The sequence below is a fragment of the Bubalus kerabau genome, chromosome 21 (assembly GCF_029407905.1).
Source record: "Bubalus kerabau isolate K-KA32 ecotype Philippines breed swamp buffalo chromosome 21, PCC_UOA_SB_1v2, whole genome shotgun sequence".
NCBI lineage: Eukaryota > Metazoa > Chordata > Mammalia > Artiodactyla > Bovidae > Bubalus > Bubalus kerabau.
In genome coordinates this window covers 45,075,552-45,091,958 of record NC_073644.1, presented here as the reverse complement: position 1 = coordinate 45,091,958, position 16,407 = coordinate 45,075,552, and the positions used below count along the sequence as shown (strand labels likewise).

The 16,407-nt window shown below is 43.6% G+C and overlaps 1 protein-coding gene across 2 annotated transcripts in view; it reads right to left on the bottom strand.

Annotated features, from left to right (window-relative positions):
- Positions 1-1,852: 1,852 nt before the first annotated feature.
- VAPA (VAMP associated protein A) overlaps positions 1,853-16,407 on the bottom strand; it is a 35,975-nt gene continuing 21,420 nt past the window's right edge. Inside the window, exons 3-7 of one of the 2 annotated variants that reach the window (XM_055559608.1) lie at positions 15,569-15,672; positions 15,073-15,153; positions 8,418-8,552; positions 4,443-4,616; positions 1,853-2,617 (exon numbers count right to left, since the gene is read on the bottom strand). In XM_055559608.1, the coding sequence (XP_055415583.1) occupies positions 2,459-2,617; positions 4,443-4,616; positions 8,418-8,552; positions 15,073-15,153; positions 15,569-15,672 (653 nt within the window). In that variant the 3' untranslated portion in view covers positions 1,853-2,458. The remainder of the gene's footprint in view (positions 2,618-4,442; positions 4,617-8,417; positions 8,553-15,072; positions 15,154-15,568; positions 15,673-16,407) is intronic. The other variant, XM_055559607.1, reaches the window with a different exon arrangement.

Here is a 16,407-nt window from a genome sequence, read left to right as displayed (position 1 = left end):
CTTACATTCCAAGTAAGCAGGCAGGCAAAGCAAAGATTTCTAAACATGTAAGTGTTAAAGATAGTTTAACCTCTATATTACCAGTCAATTAATACAGTTGGGACTCTTCTCAAGTAACTGTCATAAAGCGGCCAAATCACACTTCATACGGAATTGAGGCGCCTCCCGTACAGTCAGAGCGCTTCCTGGAATGTAAAGCAGAGGAGGAGCCCACGTGGACTTTTATGTTGTAGACGGTTCCCAGCTAAGACCAACCACTGCATCACGCAGTCTGTGAAATGCCTACCAGAAAATGCATTTACTTCTTACCAGTTGGGAGGGGGTAATCCTAGCCTAAACATTAAAGCCAGACATGTAGGTGAGACTATTCCATGGCAGCCTGTGGTTTCATCTTAGGACAGGAAGTTTCACACTGTTATTAAACAGCATATTAATGTCCACTATTCCTGTCATGTCAAAGTTATCAGAAACAGACAGGAAGCTGGAGTCCGGAGAGCAGGCTTCCTGGTCCGGCCCTGCCTTCACCTCCCATGAGACATGAGCGAAGTTCTCAGCTCCCCAAAAGGCCTCAGAGCCCTCAACCAAAAAATACAGGAGCTGAACAAAATGAACCCTAACTACACAGGATTCCCATCAAATGGGATTCTGCTAAATTTAGCTTGAAAACTGACAGCTCTGAAACTACCGGCCTGATGCTCATCACCAGTAACACTGATCACAGGGAGAGACTTAGGCCAGGGAGCGCCTGCTTCTGCACTGACGGGGCAGGATGGCAAGGCTGCTGCCGGCGTGTGTTTCCAGGTTCCAAGTAGAAGGAGCGTCCACCCTGGGCCCCAGGCAGGCGGGTGGCTCCAGAGACATGCGTATGTTCTTGTAACTTGCGCACACAGGCCAGGGGTTTTCTAGAAGACACCATACAGCACATGGATCTGACAAGCCCAAACCACATCTGAAATGCAAATGCAACTAAATACTTCAGACTGTTTCTCTCCTTCATAAAATGCACACACAGATGTGGGGCCAACATCCTTCACTGCACGCCAGGTCCCCGAGTCCAACTTCCCTTTCAGATATCAGTGCTTCTTTTACAAAACCAACACCTATTTTCAAAAATCAAAATTTGCTTGGATTAGATTGTACTTAGTAGAAAAAGTGAATCTATTTTTTCTAGTTTCAAGATTTTCTATGCCAACACAGAAGTAACTAAGTGAGACATAAGACTTAAGTGCAGGGAAGTACACCAGACCCTGCCACGCAGTTACACCGAAAACCCACTTCACGTGGTTGACACAGAGACTTGCAAAGAAGGTCATTTTTCACAAAGGAATTCCCCAGGCTTACTCAGTAATACCAAAATTCCATAATGGAAGTTACCTCACATGTCAAATTGGACCGGGGCGGGGGCGAACTGCGGGGGTACGTTTAAGTATTATTCTGAGATGCTACAAAATCACTAGGCTGGTCAAAAATCAGTGATTAGAACCAAGGAAAATTAGTCTTTCTTGAGAAGACAGACACTCAAAGAACCTAAGAACAGGATAAATTAAACAGACTCGCACCACAGGGCAGACGCGTAAACTGCCTGACATTACAGCACTTGTAATTCTCACGATGTCTGCTTATTTTGTATTAACTTGAAGACAAACGGATTATGACCTTCTAAAACACCAAAAGTGTCCTGAAATCTTATCAATTCCTTTCCTTAGAGGAATGAGGCCTTTGAACCACAAACACCATGACACCTGCAAGGGTTTCCGTGAGATAAGTCATGCGTTTCATAACCCAGATCGCCACACAGCGCGCTCCCTGACACCCGCCTCAGGACACGACAGACACAAGCTATCGAGCAAGAATCTGTTAACAGTTTTATTATTTTTGTGTTAAATACCATGGGACAGGATTGGAAGGATGAAAAACTCAGTCAACAACTGCCTCACAAGGGTAAGAAAAATTCTGCCATGATATTAGCAAAGGTGAAGGAGAAAATTTACACTGTACGAGGCACCATTTCCCCACAGAATACCTCTTGGCATTTCCTGAATGAGTGGGATTAGCAATCTAAATAAATCATATTTCAAGAGGTAACAGCAACAGATAAAATTTAAAGGGATTATTAAAATAACATTTACAAGACTCTGAACAATTCTTGAACTCTTATTAAAACCACAAAGAAAGAACAATTCTTTATTTATGAATTTCATAAAGGACTGGATGTGCAATGACGCCTGCTAGGGACGGTCTGGTGGCGGTGGCGCTGTCCGGAGCCCAGCACTCTGCTCTTACGCGTTTCTTTCTAACCGTGAGACCGTTACGGGCGAGGCCTACATGACGCTTACACACAAAGCATGGTCACCGTGGGCCACATGGTCACCATGGCCACACTACCAGTGAGATGGCAGGTAAACGAATCTTTTCTGGTCAAGAGGAAAAAAAGAAAGAGCACTCTGCATGCTTCACTCTACAAGATGAATTTCCCTAGAAAGAATCCAATGAAAATGGCTGCAATGACAACAAGAAGTGAAGGAAGAGGACTGGTGACGTTCTCTCTGAAGGACACAGCTGAGGTGGATCCAGGTTTATCCGAATGTGCTACCTTCCTGAGCCGTAAGCCTTCATCCTAGGAAAAAACACAGGCACAAAAAGAGATTTCAAAAACAAATGTGCATCAGACCACAAGCTACAAATCCACAGACAACAGAGCCAGAGCCATATGCAGGTGACCCGGGGGGCCCACAGTGTCCTCACAAACGGCCCTTCAGCCACAGATGACCAGAAACAGGTCAGTGCTAGTCAGAGTCCGGCTTACACACACGTGGCAAGCCAGCCCCACACAGGGAGAGCCGGGACCTCGCGGGACTGGGGGAGAGGGAGGGTGTGAGTAAAGGGCTTGCACCCAGCCTGGACCATGGAGGACACACAGGACCCTGTTTTGTAAGAAAGGAGGGACACAAAAGAGGGGGAGAGCTGCTTGCAGGACCCGGGCCCAAGGCTCTGCGCCTGGACTGGAGACCACTTTTCTGCAAGGTGATCTCCACTTCCAGACCAGAGCGGCTGCTCCATCCTGACTGATGCTGTCTGACACAGCAGTTTCTGACAGTCAGCCTGGGATTTTAGGGGACAAGGTTCTCAGTAACACAACAGCAGTCACTCAAAGTAGGAGGCTGTTACGACACTTCACCAGCTGCAGAATGACACTGGAAAACACCCACACCTCTGCGCCAAGGCAGCCAGCTTCACCTGGCCTACCACCGTGACCAGAGAGGGGGCAACGCTTCACCTCCTCAGCACAAGCTGGTCTCGCTTCTCGCACTCCCCCCGCCCCGCCGCCATGTGTTCACCAGTGACACCACATGCCCTTGGCGTCATGCTGTCTGCCTATATGCCCGGCTGCTCGGAGTGGCTGTGGGTTTGGGTCTTGTTCCGGTTAGTCCTATGTGGACACCACAATGACTCTTAGTCCCAGAGAGAACTTTAAAAGGCACTCCAGATGACTCTGCCTCCCTGGGTTTGGGGTGTGGCCCGGACATGAGGTAAGAGCTCACAGGAGACTCCAGTCAACAGGCTAGATGAGGAAGAGGGGGTGGGGAGGTGAAGGGCAGTGGGAGATCCTGCCCAGGAAGGCTGCCGCAATGCCAGCCTCGATGTGAGCTGTTAAGGGCCAGAGGTCAACTCAGTGCACCAGCGGCCTTCAAGGTTCTTTTATCTTTTAAAAAGCAGGATGCTTCTTCAAACAGCATCTCCTAGAGAACATCAGTCAATTCCACCACCTGTCTCCCAGCCTGGTCAGCCTAGCAGTTCCTGGCATTCAGGCCTCAGCTCTCTGAACACCTGGGCTCAGCACACCGGGGAGCACACCGTCCACCAAACACAGAACTGAGGTCACGGCAGGTAAAGGAAAAGTGCAAACAGCAGCCCCCTTACAACTGCATGGGGCTGTGTGTGGTTGTGAAACAGAGACCATCTCTCCACCCTCCAGGTAGGTGCTCGGGGCAGGGGCCTTGGAGAGGGGCTTGAGAGAGGGAGAAACAGCCAGAAAAACCATCTCAGCACAGGTCAAGCCACCTCACAGGAGCCTTCAATGGGAGTCATGCACGAAATTTAAAATTTTCTAAGCCCATTAAAAAGGTACCAAAATTGGTAAAATTAGCTTTAATAATGTATCTTCTACTGAATCCAATAGAATTCAGTATGTTTTCAACATAACAACAAAAAACAGGGATTTTTCTTGCACTACGTGACTCACAGCACATCTTAATTCCAACGAAGCACACCTCGGTGGCCCGCCCTGGACGACGGGGGCCCCTCGCAGGGACGACACTGCTGCCGCAGCCAACAAGGCCAGGCCCGGGCACGGAGGCTGCGCCAGCAAGCGAGGACGCGGCAAGGCCACACCAGCCCCCGGCGCCCAGGCCGCCGCCAAGCGGGGCCGGGCGGGCACTCACCCTCAGGAGCCGGTTCTCTTCCGACAGCTTCATCATCTCCCCCTGCAGCCGCTTGCACTCCTCCACGAGCTTCCTCGTCTCAGTGTCACTGAGGGAAACGCTGTGCGGCTTTGGCACGGGCCCATCCTGCTTCGCAGCATTCAGGGGAACGGCTTTGCTGGGTTCCATGTCGTTCTGCATCACAAAGATAGCAGGCGGGGAGTTCGTCAACTGACAACTCTCCTTACTGGTTTTAAACAAAACTTAAACTCCACATCCTTGTCCAAGAAATTATTTACACAGCAAGTTCTGACAGGTTTCAATTTCATTATTAAAGGTTTTAAAATGTCCAACATCTGGTCCCCTGTGACCAGCTCTACAGGACAACAGTGAGCATGAGTGGTCACCAAGGTCCGAACACGTGGTTCCCTGCTCTGCGTCCACCTCCCACCCCAGAGCAGCGAGCACGCAGCTCACATCATCCTCCAAGATTCTTCCCTACCACACCTCAAAGTCTGGGACAGCAAGAGTCACTCGTCTGTGCTTCACCCCTAAACCCAGCACCCCAGCCAGTGATCACTCAACAAGGACACTGAGGGACACCTGCCCGGATCCACACACGAAGTTCACGGTCAGTGCTGATTCTGCAGCCCGAGCGAGGTGCCGGAGGGCAGGGGGATGCGGTCGCAACCACTCAAATGAAATCAGACCACCTAAGAGAAATGCGTGAGAGAAAACCCAAGTTCTGTTCACAGAAAAAAGTAACTGGAGGACCTGGAGCCTGAAGCGGAGATAATGAGCACAAACACGTGTTGTGGGGAAAAAGCAGGCAGGGAGAGTCCGCCTGACAACTGCGCTCAAACATGAGTGACCCCCGCGTTTATGAAGTAACACTCCCTGCTGTAAGTCATCAGATTCAGTACAGAGCCAAAGTGGTGCTCTGGCACTCTAAATTACAACTCCCATGTCTTAAGTCCGCCAGCACTGACCCATGTGACCCGGCGGGCCCCCAGGTGCCCTGAGCCTCAACTGGACACCTGTCCACCCGAACCTCCTCTCCACCTTCAAGCACCCCAACAGGACTAGCACAGCAAGTCTTGTCTTCAATTAAAATTTTACTTGCTAAAAATTTAACTTTTCAGATAGCAAGGTATAAACTGCTTTATTCAGATATAAAATTCTACCAAAAACATTTTCAAAATCAACTTTACGGCAGGTTCCAAGTACTCACCAGAGGATTTAATTACAGTCAACACCTGCCACAGCATCCCAGTTCTGGAATTCACACTGAGTACAAGTGGGGACAAGACGTACTTCCTATGAAGGGGTTGTGCTCTGATTGCTATTCTAGATCCATGTAAAAATGACCACCACTGATTATACTGAGGTCCCAGTCAACACTCAGATCCCCCTCACTCTCCGAAGCATCCCCGCCGGGCCAGGTACAAGAAGCTTGCTTCATGATCCTCTCTGCTTCTGTGGGAGCCTCCTCCTCCCTCTCTCTCTTCCCAGCCAAGCCCCTCAGGTCTGCTAAAAATCCCATTTCAGATGCTAGTACCCTCCACCAATAGCTTCTCTCTTCCTTTCCTTCATAGTCACTAGAGTTCACTTCAAAATGGCTTCCCAAGTGACTTCTCACTTTCCACCTGAAGCAGCCCAGCAACTGGGAACCAGGATGGCACACGGCCTTCCTTCCTCCATGAAGACCAACGGTCCACAATACCACAACTCGGGGAAAGAGTATCACCCTCATGCCAGAAAACTAAGAAATCAACAGGAGATACAAAAGGTCAACCAAGCAAAGACAAAATTAGAACGAGGACTCATCAAATTCTTCCCAAATGGCTTTTTATTTTTGAACAAATTTTTGAAATTCTAGAAAATTGAGAATATAAGAGAGGAAATTACCTCCCATTCTCTCATCAATTCAACATAACTATTATTCCTATATTATCTTCCAATATTCTTTCATATGCATGTTTTATAAACTCAGCATACATGTAACTTTTAAATCTTTCTTTATTCATTTATACGTACATCTTTTAAGTGTCATTCTAAATGACATGATGTCACTAAATACTATTCTGTGCCTTACCAAAGTTACTTAAACATTTCACTCTTATTAACATCTGATGGGAAGCTCCCACTCTGGGATTTTAAATACCACGTCAACTGACAGCATCTCACAGTGACAGAATGAGATCTTTTAATTGAAAATTTTCCTTAATGTAGTTATATTGCCTTTATAAGGAAAAGGAAAAGAAATGTCATGACCAATCTGTGGTGCATACATGTTAAAGACTAGAATGCATGGGATAATAGTGAAGCCTAAACACTTGTCAGAAGTGAGCCCAACAGGTCATGAGATACTCACACTGAGTACGTGCACATACACCCTGTGATCACAAGCATTCAGGTCCCTACAAACCAGTCAGCACACACAGCAGGGGCAAGGAAATCCAATTTACTGATTAACTACTTTATAGTGGAAGCATACAGAACCTAACTCGGGGTGGCTAAAGAAGGGTTGAGTGGGGGGCGTCACTGGTGTGGGATAAGTTGGAGACACCAAGGCTGCTGGGACCTAACCACAGGCTCCACTGCATGGTCCCTCCTCGAGAGTTGCTTCAGATGCCCCCTCAAAGAGGAGATGGGTTCTTCTGAACCCGTCTGGACACCAACTGGAGGCATTCAACAAGCTGTGACGCCGAACAGTCAAGGAGCAGTGACGCTGAGCACATCTAACACTGCAACTCGGAAGAGACTCGGCAGTCAAGGCCATGGTACCACTAAGAGCTTGCTACCCTGCTTCACATGACTCAGCCTATCAGCAGCAAGCCCCTCCACCTAGGAGATGAATTTACCGCTGTACTTTTTAGAAAGCCTCCTTTAGAATTTCAGTTCCAATAATACTCTGAATTATTCCCTTTAGGGATAACTAGAAAAAGTGAGGGCTTAGGGGCTGCCAGAAAAGGAAAGGTGAGATAAAAGGCAAATTTGGTTTCTGCACTGAAGCCCTGGGATGGTCAGAGGAGGGAAAGAACGCACACCGGGGCAACACTCGTGGCTCCTGGGGGAGTGAGGGGTCCAGGGCATGTGCAGGGGCAAAGGGCAAAGCCCAGAGAGGCAGCAGGAAACCGCAGGAGGCTCAAATAAGACCTCAGCTGAGAGGAGGCGGTGTTTGAATATAGTTACCGAAATATCAATACATCTGCAGTCTAAACTAAAATCACAGAACTGTTAGAAGTTTTAGGCCTTTAGAGAAAGGAGTAGGTTTTGAAGCCTTAGTGTCCGTGTTCTCTGAAAGCCAGAGCTCCCCAGAAGCAGGAAATGCGAGAGAGAGGCAGCCTACGGCACCCGGGACACCCCCAGGAGGTCAAGGTCGACAGGTGTGCCAGTGTCGTACTCAACTGGATGTCAGGTGCACACAAGCATACACAAAGGCGCACACACGGAGACACTAATAAACTCAGAGGTGACCTCAGATCTGTAGGGCTCCTGCCACCATTCTCCCCCGGGGACACCAACAGTTAAAGACAGTAACCGTCAGCTGCATGGGACAGATGTTAGGCAGAAATCTCATTGATCTTTCTTATGTATAAACATAAAACACCTGCCTGGAGAGTGACATCCACCAGCTCCTCCCCCTTGACTGACACCTGCTGCCCCCATCAGATTTTTCCCAGAAGATGCTCCCCAAACCTCAGCGACAGTGAAAAAGCATGCCCACTTCATAATAATGCTCCCATTTACACTGTTCTGCTCACGACTGGGATGTTATCAAGTATTGTGTTTGCTGATTAAGCAGAAGAATTTGTATTCGTAGTTTTTAAGTGACTGTGGTTCTGCTGTCGTTTTAAACATAGCTGAAATTTTCAGTTCTAGTTACTGCACATAAAACACTGACAATAAATACCTCGCACGTGCTCAGTGACTACGTCACCGTGATCAGTGACACTGGCAGACTCGTCTATCTGTCAGCTCCCTGAAACAAACCTTCTGCTTCTCCTGTTTGAACACACTGAAGGCCCTGGGCTCATTCTTCGCACTATAAGTGGCAGGTGCTGTGCCTGTGCTGTTGATGCTGCCCAGCGGAGCGACGGCCACGGCGGGCCCTGGAGGAGCGAGACCCTGACGTGCAGGGGAAACACAGTCTCAGTTTCACACCGAGCTCTGACCACTCCTGCGAGGGACTGGGGATGACTAACACAGAGATCATTAGGCTCTCAACATTCAACTTATTCTATAAAGACGTGTCACACATAAGAAATAGTAATAAATAATAGTTATGTTAAAGCAAAAAGTACCTTTTTGAAGTTTTTCTATGAATTAGCTACAATCAATTTGCATTACGTTCACTAAACTAAATGTATAAACCTTATTAACCTTAGGCCAGCCTCATGTTGTCCTAGAATGAGGACCTTCTACCTGCGTGGCTTCTAATTTTTGTTACTAATGAATACTTGTCAATACCTGAAGAACAAGCACTTCCGTTTTCTTACCTTTGAAAACACTCAACTTGAATAATGTTTAAATTAAATCAATTTTTCCAAGCGTTCAAAAATTACAATAATTTATACACTTCTGTATTCAGCACAGACACCCCTCCCACAAACACAAACATGCGCGCGCACACTCCCCTACCTGCCTCCCAGGATCAAGACACAAAGACACACAGAACATTCTAGCACACCATTGTATCTCCACAGTTCTCTATCTTCTCAAATTCCTTTAACACACTTAAAGATAATACCATACAAAAAGGCTGTAGCAGACTCAAATAATACTTACTGATATCTCAGGTCACTATACATAACTATGATAAGACCTCTCCATCTTACTTGATAATGCACTGTCGCCAATCTGTTCTTTATCTCAACAGAAAATAATGCACACTTAATCATAAAAAATCTTTATACACAGGATCCCTGAGGTTCCCTTTCTTGACTGCCCTTCACTCTTCATTATGATAAGTATTTTTTCCTTGAAAATAACATTATATCATAAAGCAAATGTCATTAACAGATGTTAAATGGAGGGCTTATAACTGAAATGTAATACTTTTTTAAAATTTGGAAAATGTCAAGTAAAGTTGGTGGCCTAAAAAAAAAAATTTTATTTCAACAGAATTAAGTGATCAAATATGATTACTAACAAGTTAATCTGAAACCACACTCATTCTAAAAAAAACCATGAACACTAACTGGACATCAGATTTCATAATACAGAGATAATCATAACGAACAAGAGTTAATAACTCAGACAACTGCGCTTGCCATGAACTTACTAAAACGCGCCACCAACGTGCTCAGGGCCCTGAGGACTGGGGGCCACAAGTCTCAGTGCCTAAAAGCAGAACTGCCCAGGAAGTGTTAGTAACAGGACCTCTTTTCATTCTAAAATGAAAGGTTTCTTGGACTCCTAGACCATTCTAGGTACGATCCAAATCAGAGACCTATTTCCCAAAAAGAAGCCCATATTCTAATGATGGTTCAAATACAGTATGACTGTTTCATCACAAAAATGACTTCCTTAAACGATAAACAAAAAAATACATGGACTCAACCACTATACTGGCATCTTTCCTACAAGATAACCAAAACCTTCATTTTCTTAGTTATATATTTGGCATCAAGGTTCTAAAAACCCTAAGGAAATCAACAACATAATAACATACTCTTTTCCAGCTGTCTCTAGGAACAGCCAACACCAAGAACTAGCAGCACACCTGAAGAGACACGGGCCCTCACACAGGGTGCCGTGCCTACTGTGCTTAACCGACTGTCTACTTCTTTGGGGTGGCTCAGGGAGGTGGGTGAGGGGCTGCGGGCAGGGGTGAGAAGGGGATGGGGTACCAAACGTTAAGACACACTGAATCAACATCACAACACTGAGACTTGCTGCCTACACCAACTCTGAGAACAAAGTATAACTACTATGATAGCTACTGCACCATCTATCAGCTTTGGATATTAACTAAAGCTTTCTAAATGGATTACTAAAGGTCCTAAATGCAGATGGGCAACTCTTGAGAGTGAATGTGGAAGGGGCCGCTAACTGGCATGGGCTTCTCTTCAGGTCCACACACTAAGCGCCGAACACAAGGCGAGTGCCATCTGGACGGAGCTGTGTATTAAACCACAGGCTGTCACCAGCAACTTGGTCAAGACTAAATTGAATTTTGCTGAAATTAACACTTTTAAAAATATATAAATGAACAAACTAAACAAATAAGAGGTGAAACCATGTCACCATAGGAATTTACTACACAATAATCCTACTACATACTAAAAAATGTTTTGTACTTCACTTCTAAAAATACATGCTACTAACTGTTTACAAGTGTGTTTTCCTTGAACAAGGGAGTGTCCTCTTTAATCAATTTGTGTAGACAGCATTCAACTTCATATGGCACCTAACTGATTTATCTGTAGTAAACTGACAAACTTTATCTATGCAAAACACGACTCAATGATGCCCTAATTCCCTAATAAACAAAGTTCTTACTAAAGTGAAGACACATATACAGAAATGGGGTATGAAGTAATTTCATAACTGTACCTATGGCTGTTAGAAAGAAAGTAGTATGTCAAAGACACTATGATCTTAGAGCAGTTTCATTAACATCGTCTGTAGTTAACACTGAACTGGAAGTGGCAAGATTTCATTAGGGTCTTACCAACAGGGTCTCATCATGCTTTAGATGAATAAAGCATTAGAAAAGAGGTGTTTCAAATGTATTTTTACACGCACGTGTGTGTATCCATACATATATATAAGGTTTCATCCTTAACCATTATAACAAATACACAAAAACTTTGTATGTTTTATATTATAAACATTCCAGGTTTGGTTACTTTGATGCTTCACATTTTCTATAAAGATTTTGACACAACGAAAAGCTGACACCTCAACAGGAAGTCACTAATCAACAATTCAGATGGCAGGTCTGGGGCAGGCTGCACCCACTTCAGTGATCCCTGTGTCACAGGGGTTTCTTGTAGAACCTGCAGGTTAGCAGCACCACAAGAATGAGTTTAAGCAGGAACAGTTTCCAAACGAGTATTTTACAGAACAGCTGGTACCAACATGGAACCTCTAAGGGGCTGAAACACAAATGAGTTTAAGTCCGAGAGTCCACAGAACATATAGCAAAGAGGAGAAAAGGAAGGAGGTGGCAAAGCTAATGGAACATATCATCAGAAGGACACAAGTGAGTGGAGGCATCTAACCTAAGAGAAAGACTCAGAACTCCGCCCCTGACTGTACCAGCAAGTATCAGGTGAGCGCCGTGTACTTCTAACACAATGAGGCCGGAGTGACTGAGCCACCACTACCCAACCTTCAGTGAATTAATGGACCTACACCACGCCTTCTCACTTGCAACTTTACTGACGTTTAGGGCTAGAAAATATTTGCTCTGGGAACGGTCCTGTGAGCAGTGTTCCTGGCCTCTACCCACACCCCACCCCCCCGCCACCCCAATGGCTGTGACAACCAAAAACGCCTCCAGACATGGACAAATGTCCCCTGGCTGGGAACCACTGTCTACACACCAACAGCTGCTAGCTTCAAAACAAAAAAGACACTATGTGCCTCCCTGAAAGAACAGATAATCATCTATACAGCAGTCCTGCCCTCTCCCTCACCAGCAAAAAATAAGCCTCAATTTAATCCAGTCTCTAGATTCGATTATGGGAAATACCAAAAACAGCAGAAAAGTTAGATGACATCTGAAGGATGCAACCAACAAAAGCCAGGCTACAGGAAACTCTATAGGACAAACCTGATTCAATAAACAATGTTCAAGAGGAAATCAAGGGAATCTACAGTTTAAGAGTCTTAAGAAACATACCATCCAAGAGTAGTATGTTTGATTTCAAATCAAACAAACTACAAATGTCCAGCTGACACTTGTGACTCTGCCTGGCAGCGTGATGTTAATGATGCACTAAACTTTCAAAGACTAATGACAGTGCTGGCCTCACTCTTCTACTTTTCTTAACATCCTCAGCTTTGAACAATATATACGGAAACAATAACGGATTGAAATTAATTAATTAATTATGTCTGAGATGTGACTTCAAACAGTATGTGAGATGGGAAGTGATGGAGATGAGATAAAATCAAGCTGGTTCACTGGGGTTAACTTACTGTTCATTTTTCTAGGTATTTAAAGTTTTTCATAATCAATTGCTTTTAAAAACTCATTACCTTTAGCAAGTATTCCCTATAATTTAATTGGTCAGTAAAAACTATACTGCAAGTCCAAGTAGTTCAATAAGTGCACATCCTTCTGCAGCCAGTATATCAAGCTCAGGATCAGCTACTCTCTGGCGAACTTTGAAATTGCTGAACACGCTCCAGGTTACTAACAACCTGCTCTGGAAAACTTTTAGGACCAAACTACTTTGGCTTTAGCTCCATGGTGTGGGGTCCTGAGCTCACCACACAGTATCTGTTCAAGCCTTTAGCAGACCCAAAGCCACTCTAGCTGGATAATCTGGGCTACACCTCTGTCTGGTGCCCCTGCTACTTCCTTCCCTGTTTAAGGCAGAAGATGGCCGGGCCCATCTATCAGAGTCATGTCATTTCCCTCAATCTCTGGTTTGGTTTCCAATACTACCTGGGTCCCGGCCCTTTTCAGATTATAATCTCAAATGCTCTCCAATCCAGAGCATAAGAGAAGCCCAGTTGAAAGATAGCTCTGTGCTTATTAAACAACTGTAAAAATCATAAAGCTCATAAAAGTGAGAAAATACCCAAATGTGTTTTTAAAATAAGTCAGCCCTATTCCAATGAACGCTGCCTCCTGGAACACATCTGAAGGGAAGGACAGCCTGTGTGGAAGAGATATCTCCAGCTCCATGTTCACACGGCAGCAGCATCTACGACAGACAAGACATGGGGCAACCTAAGTGCCCATCAAGAGAATGGATGAAGCAGCTGTGGTGTATACGCACGGACTGGAATGCGTGTATACAATGGAATATTATCCAGCCATTAAAAGGAAACCCTGCCATTTGTGACAACATGGTTCTGAACCTTAGGGGCATTACACTAAGTGAAGTGAGAGAAAGACAAATACTGTATGATGAGCTTACTTATACATGGAATCTTAAAACAACAACAAAGTCCCAAACTCTCAGAAACAGATCAGGTCTGTGGCTATAAGAGTCGGGTATGGGGAGGAGCAACTGGATGAAGGTGGTCAGAAGATACACACTCCCAGATAAACAAGAACTGGGGATGTAACATATAGCATGGTGACTACAGTTAACACAGCTGTGTGGTACACTCAACACCTTTTAAGAGAGCAGATCCTAAGAGTTCTGATCACAGGGGAAAACAGTGTTTTTTGGTAGCTGTATGAGACAATGGATGTTAACTAAACTTACTGCAGTAATCATTCCGCAATGTATGGAAGACTAGTCTTTATGCTGACACCTTAAACTTATACAGCATGTCAACTGCAGCTCAACAAAACTAGAAATAAAACAAGTCAACCCAGACAATGTGCTACTGTGCTTTCTTGGTTCCGGGAAGAACTACGCAAGCTATTAGCCTCCTGGCAGCCTCAGCAAAAAAAGAACATGAACTCCATGTGGGAAGTGTCAAAACTCCAGTGCTGCTGCACCGCCAGAACCTTGCTCTCCAGTAAGAACATGTGTTTACATTCCCTGTCTTTGGCAAATATTTTAAGATCCCCTTAAAAAGGCATTAAAAACACAATAAATGATTTGGTCAACACCTAATTACCACTCAGGCACTTTTTCATTTCAGCTTATCCTCAAAAGAGAAACACAGTAATCAAGCCCATGTATTTAACCTGCAAGTTTACTTTTCAACAGGGCAAATGGCCTCCAGAGCAAAGACAACAGTCATGTAAGATTATAACCTAATTGTGCCAAACAATGCTATGTGATCATATTACTTTATATGTTAAATCGCATGCACACAAATCTACTGACCCCTCCTAAAAACCACTGAAAAAATTCAAATTTGCATTTCACAAAAGGAACAGAGAAAGCAACCACAACCCATTCTCTAAGGCTACTTTTTAAACTGTCTCTCAAATTTTATTTGCCTCACACTAATCAAAACACAACATAAAAATCATTTACTAAGGGATAAAATCAGAATTATTTTGACCAATAACAATAGTCAACAAAATACCTGGGAATAGCCAAATCTGGAATAAATGTTTGTCCATGTAAATTAAATCTTACCCCTAGGCTGCAGGTATAGCTGCCAAAAAGCAGTTTATGTCTGTAACTTAGTTTATGTCTATAACTTAATTATATTTATGTATACACACATCTTATTCTAACAAAGAACTTGAAGTGGTTTAAGTGGTAAGATTTTGGTAGGAAGAGATGGTTCTTCTCCATCATGCAGCTTTTTTAATTATTTCTTTTTTAATCATACTTTTAATCAAAAGTATCTAAAAGTACTTTTCCTCTTGAACAAACAAAATGTTGTAACATGAAAACAGCACGTCCACACCATGTTTTTAAAAAAAGCCTAGGCACCGAATCTAGAACAGCTGTATCATGCATCACACACCCACCAAGGCCAAAACCAGCAGCAGAAGTTAAATCTCAATGTAAGAGCTGAGCAGCTTCCAATTTTCTTCAATTTTTCTACTTACCAATTTATCATTTTCATTGGGCATTTCAAATACACATCTCAATTTAGAATCCATTAATTCATCGGGTTTCGCTTCTTTCCACTAAAAACAAAGGAAACCAAACAATGAGACAGAGGAAATACAATTGTGACAAGTAGGTTTCCTCTCAAGGGATAACCAAAGGGTTAGTGCAGCTGCCTGGAGACGGGCTGGGGGGTTTGCAGGCGCCACAGAACTTTCTACAGAACCTTACAAGAGCTACTGTCACCACCATTAAAACCACACCGACATCCCTAGAGACGACCAGGCTTCACTGTTAGCAATGCACTTCTGAACTGTCTCTAACAAATACGACTTCAAAATTCCTTCATTCTTGACATGAGTTAGGATCATCCATAGAGAAGAGATGCACAGATTTTTTTAATTTTAAAAAGTAGGTTTCTCAATAAAGAACTAAACAAAACCCAAGTTTAAACAACATTCCCCCAAAAGATTTCTGTTCAATTTCTCTACTCACCACAGCTTCCATGTCTGAAATGTTTGGTGGAGCAAAGATGGTCTGTACCATAAACTTGTGTTTACTCTTCTCATTGGGGTCATAGTCAAAAGGCTGCAGCATTACTGAAGAAGAAAGGACACATCACTGACCTTTGACCGTTCCCAGCACTCACTCACTAATTTGAAAATTTAAAGAAAACCAGGAAAGTTGCAAGAAACGCTGGATTATTAAAGTTGATTCAGAATCAATTTTATGATTTTCAATTATTTTTACCTTGTCTACGTTTTTAATTTGCTATATCTTTAACAACCCACAAAATAAACAAATGGCTATTTTAAAAAATAAGTATCTATAATTGCCCTCTCTAAACTTAAGTTTGGAAAATTTTCAAAACTTTGCTAACATTAACTATTACAATGCCTATAAACTCAAAATCTAGTAAATTTGTATTTAAAACCACTTATAAATTTAGTTTTCACATTAGTATTTAGTGATAACAGCTCTTAAAATCAGACAACTAGAATATTTATAGGAAAAATTCTAGGTAACTTAAAACTCACTACCATTTATTAGTGCTTAAATATAACTAGCTTTTTCTAAAATAGATTTTAAATAAACACCTATTCAAGAGTTTATCAGTGTGTTTAAATGAGTCTAAGACAACAAAGTGTAGAAGGAAACCATACAGCCTCATCATTTCTGAACTTTTCCCACTGTCCTACTAATTATATTTAAAATTTTTTCCCAAGCATTTATGGTTTTCAATGGCCTACAAGAGATTTTTTAGAGGTTCTGTATGGCTTAAATTATGTAATATAAATCTAATAAGAGATTATAAAGAATGAATCAGCAATTCC